This window comes from Saccoglossus kowalevskii, chromosome 19 (assembly GCF_978046115.1).
Source record: "Saccoglossus kowalevskii chromosome 19, keSacKowa6.1, whole genome shotgun sequence".
NCBI classification, from domain to species: domain Eukaryota; kingdom Metazoa; phylum Hemichordata; class Enteropneusta; family Harrimaniidae; genus Saccoglossus; species Saccoglossus kowalevskii.
The window spans coordinates 20,940,851-20,964,956 of NC_140659.1; the positions used below are offsets into that span (position 1 = coordinate 20,940,851).

General features: G+C 33.8%; 3 protein-coding genes across 3 annotated transcripts; all 3 read right to left on the reverse strand.

The window, feature by feature from the left end:
* Positions 1–437: 437 nt before the first annotated feature.
* On the reverse strand, positions 438–12,630 carry LOC102807490 (uncharacterized). Its single transcript, XM_085493577.1, has 19 exons — positions 12,455–12,630; positions 12,106–12,276; positions 11,740–11,898; positions 11,436–11,644; positions 10,617–10,773; positions 10,328–10,419; positions 10,112–10,202; positions 9,831–9,956; positions 9,567–9,631; positions 8,766–9,009; positions 7,830–8,069; positions 3,337–3,559; positions 3,096–3,218; positions 2,728–2,808; positions 2,375–2,556; positions 1,993–2,102; positions 1,565–1,727; positions 1,180–1,316; positions 438–1,017 (listed from the first exon to the last, which is right to left on the reverse strand). Exons 1-19 carry the CDS (start codon positions 12,626–12,628, stop codon positions 840–842), a joined length of 2,925 nt encoding a protein of 974 aa, XP_085349703.1. The 5' UTR covers positions 12,629–12,630; the 3' UTR covers positions 438–839.
* A 115-nt stretch (positions 12,631–12,745) lies between these two features.
* LOC146730623 (protocadherin gamma-B4-like) lies at positions 12,746–13,344 on the reverse strand. Its single transcript, XM_085493740.1, has 2 exons — positions 13,159–13,344; positions 12,746–12,906 (listed from the first exon to the last, which is right to left on the reverse strand). Exons 1-2 carry the CDS (start codon positions 13,328–13,330, stop codon positions 12,746–12,748), a joined length of 333 nt encoding a protein of 110 aa, XP_085349866.1. The 5' UTR covers positions 13,331–13,344.
* A 2,151-nt stretch (positions 13,345–15,495) lies between these two features.
* Positions 15,496–19,955, reverse strand: LOC144358151 (cadherin-99C-like). The gene is made up of 6 exons (XM_085493741.1): positions 19,930–19,955; positions 19,681–19,731; positions 19,410–19,475; positions 18,888–19,036; positions 17,155–17,214; positions 15,496–15,612 (listed from the first exon to the last, which is right to left on the reverse strand). The coding sequence occupies exons 1-6, from the start codon at positions 19,949–19,951 to the stop codon at positions 15,496–15,498; spliced, it is 465 nt and encodes a 154-aa protein (XP_085349867.1). The 5' UTR covers positions 19,952–19,955.
* Between the last annotated feature and the right edge of the window lie 4,151 nt (positions 19,956–24,106).

Sequence of the window (24,106 nt, forward strand, 5' to 3'; positions counted from 1 at the left end):
ATCCATGGAAAAAATTTGAACAGGTTTTGTATACGCATTAGGTCAGATGTAGTAAGAGCAACTGGGACATGATTATTATAAGCTGATTAACGTCAAGTAACACCAACAAATCGGCATATACAAAAATAAATAAGATTAAGGGCCATAACATAACTAATTAAAATAAAAATTGAGTATCATACCTACATCGGATTCTAATCAGAAAACAGTACGCGTACACGAATGCCTCCCTACTCCCTATTTAATTTTATTTACTCATTTGTTTATATATAAAATTTATTAGTATATTATTATATGTATACATGTTTATAGTGAAATAAACTTTTCACTTCATTCATTCACTTCATATAATTATATCATTCGCGTTTAGTGTGAATTAAATAATTGACCACGTACTGGGATAGGAAAGTGTGTAAGAATAAAATATAACTATCATATGAAAATTACACTTGTATCTTCTAATACAAAACATTACGCACTAGTTTGTCAGTTGCATATTATTGAGCATATTTAACCGTACGAGTCCCATATTTTACAATGCTTTTTTGAAATTTTACAATAAGAGTGTTTTATTGAATACATTTTCTTAATAAAAGAATACTGCGAGAATGCACATGTACACCATGCTGCATGGCGATAAAAGTGATTAGAATAAATTTATAGATATCAAGTTTTTAAAATTTAAAACTACCATTTATAACTGCGTGCCTATACTATACTTGACACATGTAGACCTTACTGGAATACTAAATGAGAATGAGAAATGTATATAAACCCCACAGCCGTTTCCACACAAACAAAACTGAGCTTATAATATACTAGACTACTGGATACAATATTTACAAGACAGATTTAATGTAGTTATGATCCGTCAATGATGAACGTATTAATCTCATATAAGAGTTTTCTTTGCCAGATGATATTGTAGATAATAGTTTGTCCAATTTCAATAATATATCTTTAAACTCAGGTCTCTGCTCTGGGTCAATATTCCAACATGATTTCATAACTGCGTACCTATTAATAAACAATGTGTGAGATATTCAGTGATGCATTACCTGATATAGCTTAATACTGTGAATACAAACAACATATGCAAATTATGGTGCACCTCTATATCAAACACGTTGTATAACTTATATATCACTCATGCAAAAGGAAGAGAAGCAGTATACATACACTTCGTACGGGGTGAAGTCTGGTTGTTGTAACCTTTCACCTCTTAACAAAAATCGTATCACATCTAGATTGTCAACACCTGGATATGGATTTGCACCACGAGTCATGAGTTCCCATAGTACAACACCAAAAGACCACTACAAAATACACAATGCAAATTATATTCGAATGACCATTTAATATTAATGTATGGCTTATATATCACAATGTTTTTTTTGATAATTACCCAACAAATAAAATAGTCGGGAAGCCGATGAAGCCAGTCACAATGTACACTTTATCTATGAATGTATATTTTTATACTGTACTAATTATAATCAATGTTGTAATTTTGCTTTTGTTTTATGTTTTTAATATAAATTAGGTGACTTAATTTTAAACTCACAACATCAGTCTTAGTATTAAACGTCTCTTTGCTTAGACTTTCCGGCGCCATCCATTTCACAGGTAATGCGTTCTTTGTGTTTTTAATGGTGTAATAATCTTTTTCATAGACGTCTCGAGACAAACCGAAATCAGCCACTTTCACTACCATGTTTTCGTCAACCCTGAATTATAAAAACATGTGTATCACTTATTTTACAGCTTTTTAGCTGATCATCTGGTTTCAGAATGATAGAAATTGTTTCCAAAATTATTACACTAAAGTGCACTTACCAAAAGATGAACTGCTGTTGAAACAATACATTTCATATGGGAATATAGACAATATTTTGCATTTGAGCATTATTTTCAATTAATACATAACTATATTAAAAAATCTCGTATAAATTCACATGTGAATCGTAAGTGCCATTCTAATTGCTTTCTTACATGCAGTTTCGTGCAGCCAGGTCTCTATGGACAAATCGCAACCCAGAGAGGTACTCCATGCCACAGGCAATATGGCGTCCTAACGTCAATAATTCAGCCACTGTGAATTCCTAGTTCATGTAACACATTACAATTATGAAAAACGACAAATGCATGACGGAAATATTTTGCGTGTATTTGTGATGCCTCTGGAGTGAATTGGGATTATGTTATCTAATGTATATTTATTTAATATATACCATCTTCATCATCATTGTATATGTATAGTCAAGTATTTCACTTTTCAACAGCTTGATTGTGTTTTGATGTACGTATAATGATTGACAAGCTTATAGTATTTGTTTTATTCGGGATAAGTATTGAACATTTAACCAATGCCTACCGTCGTAGATGTTGTAACAAACTGTTTTAGATCCCCATTCTTCATATATGGTACAACAATAGATGGACTGCTATTCTCATCAATGAATATTCCAATCAAACCCAGCACATTAGGATGGTCAAAGTTTTTCATGATTGTTCCTTCTTTCAAAAAGCTGCTAACGTTTCCCAGTGAGATAATATCTAAAGTAGATTATATTAATATTTTGGTATTTTGTATTTTCAAAAGTAAACATGCAATTATATGCAGTATTTAAGTATGTGGAATGTACTATTCATTATAATGATAGCAGCATATGTAAACCAAGTGATATTCGATATTAGTATCTGGATAAACATGACAGAAATCGTTACCTTGCATTGTTTTGACAGCGACATCAATCTGTTCCCCTTCTTTTTTTGTAAGCACAGCTTTATGGACCTTTCCAAAATGACCTAAAAACAAGCGAAACACATGCAATTGTATTTATGTACATGACCTCTATAGTATGTTATTCAAATGATGAAACCAACAATAAAATATTTACTGCAATCAAGCCATGATTAACCCAGCACTATTGATATACAAATGACCCTTTTGCGTTTCTCAAAGAAATTCACATTCAGTACTGGATTGTGAATATTTCGTACTCTATCCAATAAATACACACTATCATGCATCATTTTTAAACAACGTCAAAGCATTGGGGAATATCATATTATAGCAGTAGAAGTTGAATTACCTTGTCCAATGACATGTATAATATCTAAAACGACACCATCAATGGATGGGTAGACAAGAACTTCTTCAACTTCAAATCGAAGATCTTCATCTAAAGTATCGAGCAGCCTCGCTTTTGTGGTATCTAGGAAATTACAAACACTCATTAATATGTTTATTATATTATCCTTTTAAACTAGTTACATCAAAATATTGTCCAACACAGCTGGAGGAAGCAATCTACACACAGCAGAATATCTTACCAATGGAGTCAAAATTTGCATACACATGTTCCACAATTTCTTCGTAATCCTGATGTTCAAAAGTCTGTAGTTCATTACCAGCTTCTGTTCGCACATGTTCATGTTTTCTTTTACGGATTAACAATACTAGCGATGCTGCTATTGTCAAGATCACAATTACAGCAACAGTAAGTGGAACTACCCACATCAACCAGTCTGATTCACTATTTCCTATGGTAGGACACTACAATACAATTATATATTATTACGGTATAAATGTTATTGCAGCTACTGATCAACCAAACTGATTCTGAACTAAAATACTTATTTTTTAGACATACTTTCGATAGGTATTGCATCACATTCATGTAATATTTTTGATGTTGGTTACCCGCGAATAATATATATAATGTTGTGTGCATGTAATTTGAGGTTGCCAGATAACTGACCATCTCCTAACTCAAAGCTCGTTTGCTGACGAGACAATATATTGTTTTAAGAACTGTAGAAATCTGAAAGGTTTTTGCCGATAGTTTGAGTCATTCATCAAAAGGCCTTTATGTTATATTTATTATTTATTTTTTATTAGGGGCCCAAGCCCAATGGGCGAGGCCCCTATTCTTATTGTTCGGTTTTTAGGGGCCCAAGCCCAAAGGGCGAGGCCCCTATTCTTATTGTCCGTTTTTAGGGGCCCAAGCCCAAAGGGCGAGGCCCCTATTCTTATTGTTCGGTTTTTTCTTCTTTCTTCTTCTTTCTTCCACAACTTCTTTCGTCAAGCCGTTTGAGAAAACTGTTTTGATTGCCCAATTAGTTTGGCAGCCATATTGGATTGAAATAAAACCGGAAGTGGCTGTTTGACCACTTTCTGAGGGTCTAGGCTTCTAGATTTTTTTATGGTATATAGTACAACTCATGTGTAATAAATATCAGCAATAAAAACTTTAGCGGTCATGTGACTTTTCCCGCCATTTTGTTTTTCCTAAAAACGGCAAAAAACACTTTAAAATCTTCTTCTTCAGAACCACCAAGCAGAATGCTCTCATATGTAGTATTTAGCTTCTATATATGAATACCATTTATGTTTGAAAAAATTTTTACGATTGGTCACGTGGTTTGGTCACCATTTTGGATTTCTTCTAAACAGGAAGTAGTTTTTTACTCTGGCAACACTTGGGGGAATATTTTCAGTTTTGCTTCATGGCATCTATGTATCAAGCCCTTTCAGAAACCTAAAAAAAAATTCAGATCAGTCACATGGTTTGGCCGCCATTTTGGATTTTAAGCAAAATTGACCAAAAGTTTGGGTATTTGTTTCTCAGAGACGATTCAACCAATCTACTAGATGTTTTTATATTTACCATGCCTGGCCTTAGCTGCATACGAGAAAAATAATATTATTTTGATCAGTCACGTGGTTTGGCCGCCATCTTGGATTTTGTGAAAATAGAAATTATGCAACTACATGTTTTGTATTAGTCTGATTTCTTTCCAATTTTGTATGTTCATTTGTGTCATCAGATGCATCATTTTGCCCCAATAGCACACTGTTAGGCCACGTGGTTGGGCACCCATGGGGTGGGGGCTTCTAACCTTATTAATATGCATAACTGTTATAACTCAAGCACTGTTGTAGTTAGGATGATGAATCCTGTGTTATTATGACAACGTTGAACAAGAGATTCGATTAAAATAACAAATGACCATATATGGTCATGTGAGCTCATTAATATGCATAACTGTCATATCTCAAACACTGTTGCAGTTTGGAAGTGGAATCCTGTGTTATTATGACAACATTGAACAAAAGATTTAATTAAAATAACAGATGACCATATATAGTCATGTGAGCTCATTAATATGCGTAATCGTTATATCTCAAACACTGTTGCAGTTAGGAAGATGAATCCTGTGTCATTATGACAACAAGTGAACAAGAGATCTGATTAAAATAACAGATAACCATATATGGTCATGTGAACTCATTAATATGCATAACCATTATATCTTAAACACAGTCGCAGTTAGGAAGATAAATCCTGTGTCATTATGACAACAGTGAACAAGAGATTTGATTAAAATAACAGATAACCATATATGGTCATGTGAACTCATTAATATGCATAGCAGTCATATCTAAAACACTGTCGCAGTTAGGAAGATGAATCCTGTGTTATTATGACAACAGTGAACAAGAGATTTGTTTAAAAATAACAGATGACCATATATGGTCATGTGAACTCATTAATATACATAGCAGTCATATCTGAAACACTATCGCAGAGCAGGACATGTAAGTAGTGTCATTATGAAGACATTGAATGAAAGATGTAACTGACATTAGAAATGGCTATATATGATTATGTAATCTCATTATTGTGCATAAGAACATGGCTCATTATATATCCTGAAAACCCTATTTCGATAACCAAACCAGGTAAATACATGGTACCAACTTCATTTCGACCTCATGTTACTGATAATACAATCTACCTGCAGCTGATTGTCTAACATGTGACCTCATTAATTATGAAACAGAATCTTATCAGCTTGGGCCCCGGTGACGCCGCTTGCGGCTTTAATTTTCTTTCTTCTTTCTTCCGTAACTTTTTTCGTCAAGCCGTTTGAGAAAACCGCTGAACGGAATGGTCTGATAATGCTCTATACTGATAGTCCCTAATGTGAACTGGTGCAACATACTGCCAGAATTTCGATTGGTCAATTAGTTTGGCAGCCATATTGGATTGAAATAAAACCGGAAGTGGCTGTTTGACCACTTTCTGAGGGTCTAGGCATCTAGATTTTTTTATGGTATATAGTACAACTCATGTGTAATAAATATCAGCAATAAAAACTTTAGCGGTCATGTGACTTTTCCCGCCATTTTGTTTTTCCTAAAAACGGCAAAAAACACTTAAAAATCTTCTTCTTCAGAACCACCAAGCAGAATGTTCTCATATGCAGTATTTAGCTTCTATATATGAATCCCATTTATGTTTGAAAAAATTATTACGATTGGTCACATGGTTTGGCCACCATTTTGGATTTCTTCTAAACAGGAAGTAGTTTTTTACTCTGGCAACACTTGAGGGATTATTTTCAATTTTGCTTCATGGCATCTGTATATCAAACCCTTTCAGAAACCTAAAAAAAGATTTTGGATCAGTCACATGGTTTGGCCGCCATCTTGGATTTTAAGCAAAATTGACCAAACGTTTGGGCATTTGTTTCTCAGAGGTGATTCAACCAATCTACTAGATGTTTTTATATTTACCATGCCTGGCCTGATCTCCATATGAGAAAAATAATATTATTTTGATCAGTCACGTGGTTTGGCCGCCATCTTGGATTTTGTGAAAATAGAAATTATGCAACTACATGTTTTGTAATAGTCTGATTTCTTTCAAATTTTGTATGTGCATTTGTGTCATCAGATGCATCATTTTGCCCCAATAGCACACTGCTAGGCCACGTGGCTGGGCACCCATGGGGTGGGGGCTTCTAACCTCATTAATATGCATAACTGTTATAACTCAAGCACTGTTGTAGTTAGGATGATGAATCCTGTGTTATTATGACAACGTTGAACAAGAGATTCGATTAAAATAACAAATGACCATATATGGTCATGTGAGCTCATTAATATGCATAACTGTCATATCTCAAACACTGTTGCAGTTAGGAAGTGGAATCCTGTGTTATTATGACAACAGTGAACAAAAGATTTGATTAAAATAACAGATGGCCATATATGGTCATGTGAGCTAATTAATATGCATAATCGTTATATCTCAAACACTGTTGCAGTTAGGGTGATGAATCCTGTGTTATTATGACAACGTTGAACAAGAGATTTGATTAAAATAACAGATGACCATATATGATCATGTGAACTCATTAATATTCATAACCATTATATCTTAAACACTGTTGCAGTTAGGAAGATGAATCCTGTGTTATTATGACAACAGTGAACAAGAGATTTGATTAAAATAACAGATGACCATATATGGTCATGTGAACTCATTAATATGCATAACTGTCATATCTAAAACACTGTTGCAGAGCAGGACATGTAACTAGTGTCATTATGAAGACATTGAATGAAAGATGTAACTGACATTAGAAATGGCTATATGATTATTTAATCTCATTATTGTGCATAAGAACATGGCTCATTATATATCCTGAAAACCATATTTCGATAACCAAACCAGGTAAATACATGGTACCAACTTCATTTTGACCTCATGTTACTGATAATTCAAGCTACCTAATTTCTAACATGTGACCTCATTGATTATGAAACAGAATCTCGTCAGCTTGGGCCCCGGTGACGCCGCTTGTGGCTTTAATTATATTTTTCTAATCCTCTCACCCTCATCTCAACAATAGGCGAGATTCGTTCCCCCACTCTAAGGCTAAGCAACTGCTTGTATCGTGAAGTTTATATAATTCCCCTTAAATTCATTGTTCTGTGCACTCGTTATCATTATTGTTAAATGATATTGTATTACCAGTATTGTGACATTGACAGTTGTTGTTCCATTAAGAATGTCATCTGATGTGTATGGTACTTCATTATAAGCTTCTATCATTACCACCAGATTTTCACCCACATTGTCAGCGGACTCAGATGATGAAAAATATACATTGCCAGTCATTGCATCCACAGTGAAGTATTTATAGTCGGTATGACCATCGGGAATTATTGCGTAACGCACGGCAGCATTATCCATTGCATCCATGTCATTTGCCTGTACATACAAAAATCGTTTGACCAATCTTACAAAAAGTACATTCATACACAAATGTATTTATGAATACATAGAATGAATACATTCTACCGCTGTAATGTAATTAGGTGCATGGATAATAACAATAAATGATTGCCACAAGTTTAATGTCAAAATGTAAAATTAATGTTACTATGTACCATAATTAAGACTTTGGTATATATACCCAAGAATTATCAAGCAAGTAAAGTAATTTTTAGCAAACATTTTATAGCATAGTCAATTACATTATTTTTTAACGTCATCATTCAAGATTATTTGCAATACATGACATTGCGACCCTATTTTAGAATTGGATAAAGGTGATATTTAAATGACTATGGTCGTACATATATGAAATATGGCTACAATTAACAAAAATGACAACTTTGATTACTGAATATAATAAAGCGCGAATAAGAAAGGACACCGCCAAGCTTTAACTAGGTAATGCGATGATTAAAATGCAATGATTGACACTAAGGGGTCAGCTTAGGTATTTAGTAACATCGCGACCCAATCAAAACTCACAGTCATGCGCGGCACTAGAAGAGCGTTTTGCGTAATAGAAAAATAACACAACTCTCGCATACGCGTGTGCGACAATAACATAGCTGTACCTATAATAGTGGATGAAAAGAGGGTAGATAGCAACCAAAGACAAGTGTGTATTTTTACCTTCACTGAAAGGATGAATATTTCTGGCATGTATTCAACCACTGTGGCTCGATAAGTATTTAATTCAAACTCTGGTGGATTGTCATTGACATCAATGAGGATAACTGTCACATATGTTTCCCCAGAACGAGGACTTCGACCGTGATCAGTTGCCACAATATATACTTCATATGTTTCTTTATGTTCCCTGTCAAGACCTCTCCGCGTTGTCACTTTTCCAGTTATGTTATGAACTGCAAAATCACTAGATTAGATTTAAACATTATTTGTGACAGTTTTCTATCCTAAATAATTGTGGATGTGAAAATAGTACGTGTGTGGTACTAACTATTCACATATTGTTTTACAGCAGCGTTTCGTCTTATCAAATATAATTCTGAATAATAACCATTTGACAAATGTATATATTATTAACAACATATATACCTACTGAGATTGATATACAGAATGCAGATACATATATACAGATATACAAACGAAAGCTTTTTAATTAGCACCTGATATAACGTCCTATAGATGTAGGACTTGTGGCCAATGACCGTGTGGTATATAATGTTTATTGCTATTCAAATTGTTGTCGGTTAATCTCATTTTCCTGATTTTGACTGGGTATGATTTTTTTATACGTTTTACTTCGATTCAGACCTTTTGAAAATTTAGCATTTGTAGGATAAAACTGGATAAAGAACATTACTGGTGATGTTATTTGTTGTAATTCTGGTTTTATGCAACAATGCAATATCAAATACTGTCAGTGTATATTATATTGGTAGAACTCATTTCGGAATTAATCTTACGCACTTTACTAGTCTGTCAACTACTGTAAATGTACAGTTTGCGTTAATTCCATAGTCTTCGTCTGTCGCCTGTAAAACAAAAAATGTAAATTAAAAAAAGAATTGAAGATCGAACACAAAGCCACATTACCCATCGGCAAGTATCGTTATGTTTAAAGACGAGGAGTTCAATGAAAAAGGAATATTAGTAACTACACAAAAGTAAAACCAACACGCCTATTTAATCAAGTCATTATATGTCTGATTATATAGTACTATTGGGACATACCCTGACATAAGTAACCAAAAAACCTGCCTCCTCCTCTGGAACCATTACATTATACTCCAACGCAGTTACTACAGGATCATTATCATTAATGTCAGTAACAACGACTGAGAGAACAGTTGTATCATTCTGTAAAAGATTAACAGCAAACTATGGACGTCAATAATGATGGTCACCAAGGTAATTATTTGAATGACAATCAGTCGTACGATAACATATTAATGACTTGATATTGCATTTTTCAAACACGTCTGTCACATTAATATTGGTAATACATTACGTACGCTGTCCGGATTCCCGTCATGTACTAGTAACACCAAATTATGTTCTTCGACATTCTCTCGATCCAGTTTTCTATTTACAAATATCTCCCCACTGTTAACATAAATATGATATCATTCACTATCAGATTTCAATCAACATAATATTATATTTACTGAACATTTTTGACATAAACCACAATATATGATATAACCAGTGACAACACAATATTAACTCACGTGTTTGGCGAAATTCGAAAGATTCCATCATTTGTCACGACTAACCCATTACCAAATGTAAAGGTAAGATCATCTTCATCTACATCAACAGCCTGGTGATATGTTAGGTAGATAAAATAAAGATCAATACGATAAATAAATTGATATTAAATGCATTTCGAGGTGGTGAGAAATCATACAATAAGCAGTAAGAATTCCAACTTATATTAATGTTATATATACTGTATAGATCTAACCAAAACTGGACAAAGATAGATTGAACAAATTTAAATCACGACTATTCACAAACCATTGCTCTGTATACGGATGCCCCAACCTCAGAACCTTCACTGATCATCGCGTTGTACGGTTCGTTGAGAAATATGGGTATTTCACTGGCATTATTGGTATAGTTGGTAGCATGGATAATATCGGTAATATTGACATAAACTTTCGAAAAGTCGGACCTAAAAAGTAGAAAAAATATGATATAATGTTATAGTTTAATTATCACAAAATATTTCTTGAACTTGATATTGTTGTGTGGCCTGATATTAGTTGTTCCATATTGATTTTGCAGTATTCGATCTACACTGAGCAACTATTTTTGATTCCAATTTAGTTCTCAGCTTTGTGCAAGTCTAAGTTGATAAATAAAGTCGAGCATAAGGGATATTGACCACGAATACACACATTTCACTTGCGATATTTCACCAGTTTTTGCCACAAACTTTGAGACCGTCAAATTACTTTTGGAAGTTATATTACTACAGTCTCGGATACTTTCAATCTCACTTGCATATCAAGCAGGAAATGAACTGGCTAAATGCAAATTCGATAGTTTAATATAGTGAGTAATTGAATCCATCGTATAATATTCGACAACACAATGTGGCATATTGAAGTACATGCAACAATGTCTTACTGTGTTCTCCATCCTCGACTTTTTGGACATGTTTTTCCACTTTCTCATATTACTTTTACGGTTAAAATTATGACAAAAATGCAATAAAAGCAAATACAAAAGACAGCGTGTGCTATTGCTTGGAACAATGTTGGTGTGTCTTTTGCGCTATGTACCCGATAATGTATACCACCAGGACGGAATACAGATATTAAACATCCTAACCTTGGAATATCGCCTTTATCGGTTGCCATAACAGTCACAATATAACAACCACATATGTCTTTCCCTAATAACCCATTAATATTATTGACATACAAATCACCGCTACTGGCGTTGATTCTAAAATTATTCATTCCATTGTCAGTCACTCCCCATATGCTATATTCTACTTCACTGTTGATATCATCACGGTCGCTGTCTACAGCTTTAACCTGTGAAGTGAAAACACACATGATGACAGTAATATTCCATTAAACATCTTCGTTTACTGAAATATAAACATGAATGTGTCTAGTTAAATATATACCGTGATCAGATATGTCTCTTCTGTTATATCTCCACTAACACCTGCAATGTATGGTTCGACGAACTGTGGTATGTTGTCGTTGATATCTCTGATAGTGATAAACACAGTTGATGGTTCACTTCGAAATATTTCGCTCGTCTGTGTTTCAATCGCATACACCTGTGATATAAAACATGCAACAAGGTTTTATAAATTGAGCACGGATAAAGCAGCAAGTAGAGTTAATGAAAGTAATATATTTTCCTTTGAGGTATATAAAACGTACAATTTGTGTATCATACTATGAGTAAAACATGATTCTTAGATAAGACACTCAAAATTTACTTAGCATCAAAATAAGCATTGGAAAATGTAAATTATGCTTACCGTAAAATTAATCGGTTTTGAGATATATTCAGCGTCCAACAATGAAGAATCATTGATACGGATGAATGCAACTGCGATATTCGGTGTAATAGAGATTGGATCACTTATATAAAACATGTTTTCAGTTAAGAAATCAGCCTGTATGACAAAGTTGAATACAGCGTTCTCTCCCTGAAACAAAAACAGAAAACAAACATGACAATAATTATAGAGACATTATTGGTATACTATCACTCATATAGTGAATTCAAGTTGTCCTCAACGAATGAAAAGTGAGTGATGTACTGATATGATAAAAATATTACGTGCGTTAGTATTCAATGATTTCCACATTGTATAGAATACGTACTTCGTCCATGTCTGTAGCACTAACTTCGCACACAATGGTATCCTCTAAGGAATGTTCTGCAACTTCACCATAATATATAGGTTGACTCATATTAGGAATATTATCATTAACATCCAGTACTGTCACTACCAGTGTAGCATAACCATCTCGATATGAATAGATCTTATATCCCATGGAATTTTCTTGTGCAGCCTACAAAGGATCAACATTTTAGAAAGTGCAATAAGTGAATATTATTCGAAAATAAGTCATGTTTACTCGAAACAAATAATATCATATAATATCATAAAGTCATATTGACAATATAATTGCACTAACTCTCAATACTACGGTCACAGTTACACCTGATAAAGCTTCTCTGTCAAGTTCGTTAATGAGGGTTACATCACCAGTATTCTCATCAATACGAAAGTAGTTTGTTTCGTATATAGTGTCATTAGTACGTTCAGGATCTACAATTCAAAACATGGTTATATATGTACATAGTAACGTTTTAAATGCAACAATTTTTGTCGATTTATTGTCATTTATTTCCAACACAGCACAACACAACAGCTGATAATACTCACTTGGCATTCAATGTTTACAAATTTGAAGTATTTTTCACAATCATTTTTATTTAATAAAGTAATATAACAAGACATTATACCAATTTCACAACACTAATTGCCATTGAAATTGTGTATAATAATGAGAACACTAACCACCAAAACTATAATATACGTCTTCATCAATTCCGAAATCTTGGTCGTATGCATTTATTGGCAAATCTGGTACCAATTGTATGTTTGCGACATTCTCTGTAACCATGGTATTGTATATTATGTCACCAAATATTGGCCTCATATCATCACCATCTATGACAGAGACGTGCATTTCCCCAGTACCGGTCAATGCATTATCGTCATTGTTCTAGAATAAAATGGATTGTGTTTAAACAAGATAGATGTAAGAGAAGATAATTAATACCACTAGACACTATTATAGCATTACACATTTATGTTACTGAATATTTTATCACAGTAATGTAAATATTGTCAGAAAAACGGCAATTGGAAAATACATTTTGTCAAATTGTTTAGCGCTCGATTATTTTTCTCCAAAATTGTATTCGAAGAGTTTGAAGCACAAGAAGAATAGTCATATTTAACTATGTATCAACTCAAGAAACCTGCTATGCATTTAGATGTTAATAAAAAAATTCGTCTGTTTGTCATACTAGCTTTGGAACATATACTGATGAAATCTAGGACACTCGTAATTCTAATAAAAATAAAGTTATTTAAAAAAACGTTTCGTGATATTCAGAAGTAATGAGTGTTGTCGATATTGTTGTTGTTATTGTTGTTATTATTGTTGTCGTGTGGGTGTTTAGCATGAGCAGTCAATAACTCTCTGAGACTCTCTGAGAGAGTATTAGGACTGAGCAGAGTGACAGAAAATTATTAATATTCGTACAATTCAATATTGATGCGAATGGTGGAATGAACGAAAACTACAGTTATGGTGTGTATAACGTTATGCTGACAATTTATGTGCTACATGATTATAAATATATCATATTTGACCTATTTTTTTTGTTAATTCAGCTAGTCATACCTTTGACATAAGTCATGATGAATAATAATTGTTAAATGAATGGTTGTTTCACTCACGTCTCTAACAATCAGAGTTATATTAAACCATGTATTTTTTTCGTAATCAACTTCTTCGACAAGAACTACTTCTGGAGTACCTAAACTGGGAAGGTAGAAATGGTTCGATCCTGGTCCCTAAAGATAGATACAAAGTCTGAATATAAATCTTTTTTTTAAACGTAAATATATAAACACATAACACCTTTTTAATTCTTACATGTAAACACGTGAACTAGAGATCTGAATGTCAACAACAAGAATAAAAACGATTTGATTTCGCATATTAGAAAATAACAAATGACAAAAATTAACCTTGGACACAAATGGCCGCCATGGACTCGTTGAGATCAAGTTTTTGTCGCTCTTGAATAGTGTTCTCGTTGTTCTCATTATCGCATCCACAGTGCTAAATACCATGGTTACATAAATAGACGTCATGATTGGAGTGAATGGAACACTTTGTTGTGGGCAAAATCAAGTCGTATGGCATACTTGCTCTAAACCATTTTTTATATTATATGTTCATTGATTTTGAAAACGAACCTTTTGTATATCATAATGGAATTGAATATTTGTATCACAATCTTCATCAGTCGCAGCGAATACAAGTACTGTAGTGCCCACTTGTGTGAACTGAAATTAAACATTAATCTCCAATAACTTATTAGTTCCAGTACAAATTCATTTTATAACATTAACTGAATCGATATTCTTGTTAACTAACTGAGATTGACACATTACTACTTTCGATTACTAAATAGTTACATAATACATAAGTTTTAGAATCTAAGCACATAATGCGACTTGCACAATATTTTTTTTTTTTTTTTTAGAATCTCCCGGCATGCAACTAGCATACATCTGGTATTTGACTAACAATAGATTGATTATTGTCAGAAACTATTTAATGTGTTGCCGCATATGTTGAACTGCTTGATTATGGCAATTGTAGCTTGTAAATTTAGTGTTTTTTTAATGCGAAAAGTTTCCCGTGGTTGACTGATTAGTCTGAAGTCGACTAAGTAGAGCATCACGTGTAATTATTGTCACATATGAACTATTTTCAATAGTATATTTATGAATACCAGTGAGCAGCTGTGAATGTAAGGGCGCCAAATAGGTATGCTTAACTCTCAAGCAAAAGCTGTGTGGTTGAATTGGGTATCTGTAGGAGGACTCTTGTCTGGGATTTTAAGTACTCTGTATGATTAGTGGCCATCTATAATTTAGTCCAAGACATGGCAGACCATTCAATTGATTTCTGTTGCAATAAATAAGGAAATCTCTTCAAATATCACTTTGGGTTTCATTCGATCTAATGACAGGATACTTCAAAAAGCTTTGAATGAATTTTTGAGTCATATACATTTGAACAAATTCCGCTAGAAAGTTGTCTGTGATACTTTATTTTATGAATTCGGATATATTCCTCACCTCACTTATGTCAACTTTATACGGAGATTTCTCTAATGTTGGCGGAAATTCGTTGATATTATCGATTCCTAAAAGTACTGGCAACACCTAAAACACAAGATTATTTCAATTTTCACTGTGCAAAAATTAGATTAAAATCCGCGATCAAGCGCAGCCGTTCATATCAAGGATCAGATTGACTAACATATCTTTCACCTCACTGGGCATTTTGAATGTCAGTATTGCAGATATCAATAGACTACCATTGTCAGAATTATCAATATTACATGTCACAGAATACACACCTTTGAGTCTTCAGGTTCCCTACCGCGATTTACTGTGCCGTCACCACCGGACACAGCGATAAACCAATATATTGCAATTACGCTAACAACTATATTATTTTGTTATGATTATTTAGTTCATCTGTATCAACGTGACTTTCAGGAATATTTTTTTTTCTCTTTCTTCACTTCCCCCTTTGCGTTGAAAGAATTATGTGTTGACTGTATCGTCTTTTGGCCGACGCTACATTGTCTTTTATTGCGTGTGTGTGAATGTGTGTCCCCTATTTTTACGGTCTGGAAAAAACATGTAGTATATTGTACAAACTACTAAACCATTTTCAAATCGCGTTGTTGGAATCTTAAAACAAATTGCGTGCGAGTTTTGCTGTTCACTCGTAATTGGAGCAAAAAACTTGTGCTACATTTCAATTTTATAACACTTTGAAGTTGACGTAACAGATTCGCCGTTGTTTCAATAGTTTAAAAAGCATTGAACAAAAAACAAACAGCTCATGGTTTCTCGGAGAACAAAACCCAGAAATAGTTTATAATTATTCATAAACTTCATCCACGCTAAAAATCTTAAAATCTCGCCCAGGCCAATGTTTGTGGATTGTTATTAAGAGGTGTTCCACTGATTTAGCTTTTTGATATCTTAAACAACTAGCGTTATAAACCGGGGATAGAGAAAACGTGCTTTTAGAAATGCCCACTGCCTCGCTTTGTAAAATATGACCGTGGCAATAATACGTTTGCAACAAGTAAATTTTAAACAACCAGACAAAGTTTGTTTTAGATGAGTAGCAAGGATAATTCGAGAAACAATTTATTTGGATGTTTAAATAACTAAAGTTCTAATTGTTGTTATAAATAAATAATGTTTCTTTTATGAGCTTGATGATACTGTTGCATTTGTTTGTTTCCCTCTATCAACTGTATGCATTTTATTTTAATAAAAATTATTATTAAATATTATCTCTCTTTATTTTTACTGTATATATGTTTTAAGCTCAGCGATTTTTTATAGTGTCTAAAAACCCTTGTCGTGCGTAGTGTTTTTGGTTTATGAACAGCATCAAACTTCAAAATAGAAAGTGTTACGTGACACATAACGTTGATTATTAGAAGTCACACCAGCAACAAATTGATTTTTAACTCTGCCATTACAAGTAAAATGAAGACAAAGGGGTCATAACCATTTTTGTTTTAGTTAGAAGAAAACATTTTCACGAGTGTGTTATACGTTATTTAATAGTGATAATTCTTTATACTAATAGTGCCAAGTAATAATTGATTTAAAAATAACGTAGTAATAGCCAATGTTATAAGTAAATAAGTGAATAATAAAAATAGTAATAGTTACATTTCTTCTGCTATTCGAAATAACTGTACATGTTACTTCTATGCTGAATTCGTCTAAACACTGTGTGAGAAAATCAGAAAGGAAATACAAATAAATTATAACATTACGCTTGTTTTTAATTCGATGATGATCCATGTTTTTTTTTTCTCGGTGATTTTATGAACACAAAACAGGTGACTTGACCTGTAAACATTACTACAGGCCTATCGCCATCTCCACTTCTCTAAGTTATCTCTTCAATCGCAGTTACTTAAGCACAGATAAATTTTGGTTTAAGACTGGGTGCTCTACGGATATGTGTCTTTAAGCTATGATGGTAATTATTAACTGTTATCATTCGTATAATAGCCCTATATGCATGCTTTTTAGATGCCAACAAGGCATTTGATCGTGTCAGACATTGGTTTCTGTTCAGACAGTTGATTGTGTAGTAGGCAGAAATGAAACTAACCAAAGTTTGCAGGAACATACGATATGCATTACTTTATTCAAAAACATGCATTCGCCAACTAACCAATAACAATGCGCATGCGTGAAGAGCGGGGAATATGCTAATAAGACCAATATACTACATATTGACAGGATTCTACCGGGTTATGTTACTTGCTTTTTAATTGTTTGGGCCGTACTAAACTTACTTCAACTTCGTTTTCTTTTGGATCGGCGTTTGGCAAGGTAGCATTATTTTGCCTCTACTTGCCAATGGTATATTAATGACCTCATTGCTCGTTTAAAGTCATCTAAACTTGGCTGTTTCGTGGGTTGGAATGTTATCAATGTGATGCATTAAACCCATCCATATGTAGTTTACGAACTCTTGTCAATACCTAGAAATATGGCTCAGATTTTTGATATTATGTGCCGTCTTAAAAAGTCCTAATGTACTCTAAATTCTCTAGAAAAGTGCTCTTAGAAGTTATATACTCCCACTCGTACAATATTGGTTGATCTGTTATTGGTAATTCTATGGAAGATGGGGACGTAAAACGACAGATTAGATCATTCTACGGCAGAGCCAATATTCAAATTCGATTTTTTTTTTAGTTGCTGTAGTGAGGTTAAAATTAAATTTTTCAATAACATGTATTGTGCATAGCTTTGGGTTCAATATAATCACTAAAGTATTAATGATCTCCGTGTTGCATATACTAATGCATTTCATTTATGCCTGGAACGGCCCGAGGTCCATAGTTCTAGGTGTATGCTTGTATCCTGCAATATTCCTACATTTGACCCTCTTAGACGAATCATGCTTTTTTCACTTTATATATATGTTCTTTTGTTTGTTTCGCCGTGATGTATGAGCTTTTCTTCTTACAGTGTGCAGTAAAGATGTATTATTAGTAGAACGTATCTCATTCATGAAGGAATCTTAGTAGTTATAAAGCAGTACTTAACATAAAGTTAACACCTCTACTGGCTATTCAGCAGAATTCCTACAACATCCATTGCATACGTCATTCAATATAATGGCCCAGTTATCTGAGATCAACGCACGATATATTGCACAATCTTGAGAGTGTACATTCGCCGAAGTAACATCGAATTCATGTTATACCAGAAAAAGGAAAATGAAAACACTGTAGACATTTCACTCAAGGTTCTCAAAGCCATTGACATCAGTACCAACATGAGGGATATACACAGGGATCGGGATAGAAATAATCTCTCATGAAATAATCACATTATATATAACTAATGCAATGAGTAAATCATATATTGAATATACTCACGTTTTCTTCTTCCATGTTATATACCACTGCCCAAGTAATATTTTTAATATCTAGGTAAAATTTGTCATCATGACCATCTTCCACTGATAGGCTGAGCTCAATCTCACTGCCTACCCCTCCCTCAACAGGAATATTGTAAATGGTGGTACCTGTATGAATACCAGTGATGAAGTATGTAAATGATCTTATGGTGATAACAATAATAAAATATCACATGATGAAAATGTCAGTTATTGCTTAGCCCAATAAACTACTTATTAAAACTTGTATTGAGCTCATCAGAGTGCTTAAGTCTTTGGAGTTTGATTAAATTTGAATAAACACATAGTTTATCTTCATTGCATCATCGGATTGAGTCTGTGACAAGTAAAATATTACATTTTCAGTCCAGCATATTTGCAATATCAAAACAGCGGTCTTGTAACATAAACACAATTACGTCAAAATAAGCATGTTCTTCTTGTATACTTAACTGAAAAACCTCAGTGAATGTGAACATGTTTGACACTATATTGTACCTACCAATTGCTTCTTGTTCATATGAGTCAGTCACTGTTGGACTGTTAGTGTTATAATCGCACAATTCACCTAAAAAATACAAACCACATCATAGAATGTCAACGACAAATCAGTACGAATGTGTATGGTTACCATACACAGTGACAGAGATACAATACATTTGTTCAAGGTTAACTTATCTCGAATAAAGTTGATATTCCAAGTTTAAATGCTGAGATAGAGAGATCATTCAATCGTTTGATTGAAACTATTTTCGGAAAATGCTATTATTTACCTTGAACAGGTTCGATGCAATACAAAGTCAAAATAATAAATAATGTCCGACCTGGAATTAAAAAAAGTTATATTTAAAACCTCAATCGATTGTGTGTAGGTACAACTTGCCGAAAATGTAGCAAATACCATGTCTATATGAAACATTTGTATTTGAACTGTATTAAATACCAGCGTACTGCATTAGGCATGGCCAAGCCAGTGTTCACATGTAAAATTATTCAGATATTTATGGTATATGTGTACTCACATGGCTCTATCGAATTTGCCATAATAATGAATCTGAAAATATATAAAACATTATACAGGTCAAAACAGGTCAATAATTAATTGGCATATTATCTGTGGTTAAATTTCTTTATATTTGAAAATTATTTACTGACGAAACTGACTAATTACATACTCGTGTCATAAAATACGGATTCGGTTTCTTTTGATCTTGTGCTTGGACTGAAACATATAATAGGTGCTACAATAGATAACATCCCACAGAAATAAAGCAGGTATACCGTTAAGCCTAACGTTATGTGAAACGTATATAACTACTGTCTATTACAAGTTACAACCTGTTTCGCTATAAATCTTGACAATATTTATTGATTATATAACAATATTGTTGCCATAATAGTTTTGAGAATGTCGCCGATTTCATTAATGAATTTAAAATCATTCGTATTGTCTAGTTTTGTGTGTTTATTTTAAATTGGCCTACGTATCAATGTATTCTTATCACTAAACCATAATCGAACTGCTTTCCGATAAGCAGTGCAAGTACATTAAAGTGTCTCACTCAAAATTTATATACTTTTCTTTTACCACAGCTGACATACTACAAGAAGTGTTAAAAGGTGGTATAATAAAAGCTATAATGTATAATAATATAATTTGTAGAAAGTTATGAAATGGAGGTGGGGGAGTGAAAAAAGTAGACGAATTTGGGTACTAAGGTATTTCAGTGAATATGTGTTTAGCATTGTTCCCACATAATTTTATATGAATTTTATTCGGTTACATGTACCTAATAACTATTTTAACAAAGAAATCTAATACTAAATTATATTTAGGTTTATTTGTTATATAAACAAACATTATTTTCTCCTCTCCATGGCAATCAAAGTTACCAATGTACCAAGTTACATTGAAATAATGAAATAATTAGTACTTTAGATATCAGTGCGGAAGCTTAAAATTATGCAAATTAGGTAATTAATACGTACAGATTTCAGCCCAAAATTAATCAGGTCTTACTATTGTGCTAGAGCATATATGTAAAAGTTTCATTGAATTGTGATTAGTACTTGAAATATCAGTGGGAAAGCTGGAAATTGATTAATTTGGAAAATTAGATAATTAATTTGCACGATTATTCATCCCAAAACTAATTAGGTCTCTTCATAGTCCTAGAGGATCTAGATACCAAGTTTCATCGAAATGTGATGACTAGTACTTGAAATATCAGTGTAAAAGCCGAAAATTGACTAATCATTCTGCAAATTAGTAATTAATACGCACATATTTTTACCCAAAACTAATCTAAACCTGGCATTAGTTCAGAGTATCTATGAACCAAGTTTCATCAAAAACCAATAAGTGGGCGTCTATATATCAGTGGAATAGTCATGGAACAGCTAAAAGACAGCTAAATACCATGCACTTTAGGTAATTAATATGCACGGATTTTCACCCAAAACCATCCAATGAGTGGTTCTTTACATATCAGTGGAACAGTCATGCAAATTAGGTAATTAATATGCACGGATTTCTACCAAAACCTAATCAAATGTGTGCATTGTCCCAGTCTTGGGATATCAGTGGAACAGACGGGCACACATACACACATACAGACACACTAACTGCAAAGATCACGATAGTCAAAAACGGAGTGGGTGCTAAATTGGTTCGCTCTCTACACAAGCAAGGTTGCTTCAACGGTGAACTATCTGAAAGATTAGAAAAACATTCTAACTAGCTTCATCGCGAATATGAGAGGTCGAAGTAATGCTGGAAACCCCACAGCTTAATGCGAAGGAAATTCACTAAATACTATGGTTCGAATTTTATGATGCTTTGGAGACCGTTTAACGTTCGTAGAATGCACTGGGGACATTTTTCGACGCATAGTTTGATGGACATTGACCTCATTGTTATCGCCGCCGTGAAGCCGTGGAAAAGACACAATTGAAGCAATAGTATGCAACGTGAAAGGTTTTTACGCAACTAAATTTGAAGATAAGTCAGAAACGAATCCGGCCATAATTTAAAGAATAGTTCGGAACAAGAATCTGTTTATCGATAATACGTTTTATTAAAAACACAAAAAATGCAGTAAGCATAGTGGTAATTTTACTTTACTGTGGAAATATATCAACACCCAACCATAAGGCCAAGGTGCCAAAATTGATAACTTTGGCAAAGGCAGCTGATGTTTTGCTTGTAAATACAGCAATCTGGGAGAGGGGTTTTCTGCCACAAAACATGGCGGAACCCCCCCCCCCCCCGAAATCGATTAGAACACTGCATTCAATAATCAGCCACTAACGAAGTGCAGTAATTATAATAAGTTTTTTTTACTCACACGATATGAGCGTTCAGGTGGAATAACGCTGCTAAACAGCAACTCTTCTAGTTCGGAAGCCTCGGCGACACACCGATAACAATACCGTCCCCCCAGTATTGCTGTGCGTATGATAAATCATCAGTGGTTAACAATTAACTATCGAACTAATAAGTGATTCTAAATCTAACTAAGCAAACTTGTGTGTCACGACTATTGTTGACAACATCTAGCTCCAATGCAATGAGCAGTTGACCTATATTGTGACAAGGTCAAACGTAGCTGAGGTCGACGCAGGATTCAAACAAATTACCTTGGAGTGAATAAAGTGGAAACAAACACATTGATTTACAGACACATAAGCAGACACATACAGACAACAGAGAAGCGAATATCCACATTTTAAGACAGCTTCCGTCCAATATATCATTTAGCTCGTCTATAAAAATGTTTTGATTGACACTGGAATAATTGTTTCCAATTGTTGACATATAGAGTTGCATGCATTTGTGATTGTTGTTGAAAATAAGTTCGCCCATTGGACGGTAGAGGACCGGAGCGGGATGCACACCTAAATAACTATGAATACCAAATGTTGCTGTGTACATAGTTATACGGGTTTCAATAGATTTATTACTACACAAAGTGCATAAATAGTATGGTTCATCGTCACCATAGCGTGCGTTTTAGGTATGTCACTTTAGTTAACTTTGGAGTACACTAGCGTTAATTTGATGCCATGGTATGCTTATATGTCGGGTATTTCCTGTATTTAATTGATCACGTAAACCGATTATCGGTCTATATAGATTGCCATCTTTCCTATAACTGTACCAAGTACGTCATTTTAAACTGTTTGTGTCAGCATCTTGCATACATTAAACATAAACAACACACTTTTGTTATTTGAGATTAGATATACATGTGATAGGTATTTTTGATGGTTAAAAAACCTTTCACTTAGGTAACCGGGATTCGGTCGTTTCCACGCTAGGCTGACAAAAGACACACACAAGCTTCGTTCATGTTCCCAAAACGATTCTCTGCCAAGTCCCTGGTTTTCACCCGAGACAGCATTAAATCCATCTTTATTTCTTGTCACCCCTTAACCAATTACAATCAGTATAAGAGACTCCAAGGCCTTGCCTTCCAACAAACAACCAATCACATGAAAGTTTTACACATCATAATCAATTAATTACTCGTCAAGCTGTCTAGAGAAAACATTTCTATACATTGTCAACGCTAACTAATATTGATGGGGTAATAATCTCGCACTAACATTCCACCAAGATACTACCTTAGTTTAAAATCGCAAACAACATTGGTTTAGAATTACAGCTACTGTCTTGTATCTTAAAAACTGCAGAGTCATAAGATGTTTTTGGTTGATTTCGACCAGCTCGCCATCTGGTCTTGTCATTAACCTTTATCAGTATATGTCATGGCAACCACTGTCAAACTGACTGAAATATAAATCATGATACATGTAATCGCGTTTCATATGCGACAATATACGGACGTTGATCTTCGGGGCTTGGTTTCAATATAATAAGCATATTCTATTCACATGTAAATGCATGAATACACAGTGTAAACCATCTACTTTCACTTATTTTTATTCAAGAATTAATACAAATGTCATTCCTGTTACAAGCTTGCATGGTTTAATGCGCAAACGATCATGACGTCATATTGTATAATCGCGTTGTATTGGACATTAATTATCCAGGCGAATAACCACCAACTAAGTCGATAACCTTGCTATCCAGAAAATCACGGTACAGTATTTAAAATACCTGGTACAGTGATTTTGGTGATAAAATCGTGATGTAATAAATAAAATCGTTATGTAATAAATAATGGGGAGCTG

Bases quoted from the DNA above. Each gene is read 5' to 3' on its own strand.
- LOC102807490 (XM_085493577.1), bottom strand. From the start codon at position 12,628: ATGGGATATAAGATCTATTCATATCGAGATGGTTATGCTACACTGGTA. The intron at 10,203-10,327 runs GTGAGTTAATAT...TTATGTTAACAG, and splicing joins TTTCGAATTTCGCCAAACAC to TGGGGAGATATTTGTAAATA. The intron at 2,557-2,727 runs GTAACGATTTCT...AATCTACTTTAG, and splicing joins CGCTGTCAAAACAATGCAAG to ATATTATCTCACTGGGAAAC.
- LOC146730623 (XM_085493740.1), bottom strand. From the start codon at position 13,330: ATGCACGTCTCTGTCATAGATGGTGATGATATGAGGCCAATATTTGGT. The intron at 12,907-13,158 runs GTTAGTGTTCTC...TTTGAATTGTAG, and splicing joins CGTATATTATAGTTTTGGTG to ATCCTGAACGTACTAATGAC.
- LOC144358151 (XM_085493741.1), bottom strand. From the start codon at position 19,951: ATGGCAAATTCGATAGAGCCAT. The intron at 19,732-19,929 runs GTGAGTACACAT...TTTTAATTCCAG, and splicing joins GGCAAATTCGATAGAGCCAT to GTCGGACATTATTTATTATT. The intron at 15,613-17,154 runs GTAACTATTACT...CTTGTGTTTTAG, and splicing joins TTTCGAATAGCAGAAGAAAT to GTGTTGCCAGTACTTTTAGG.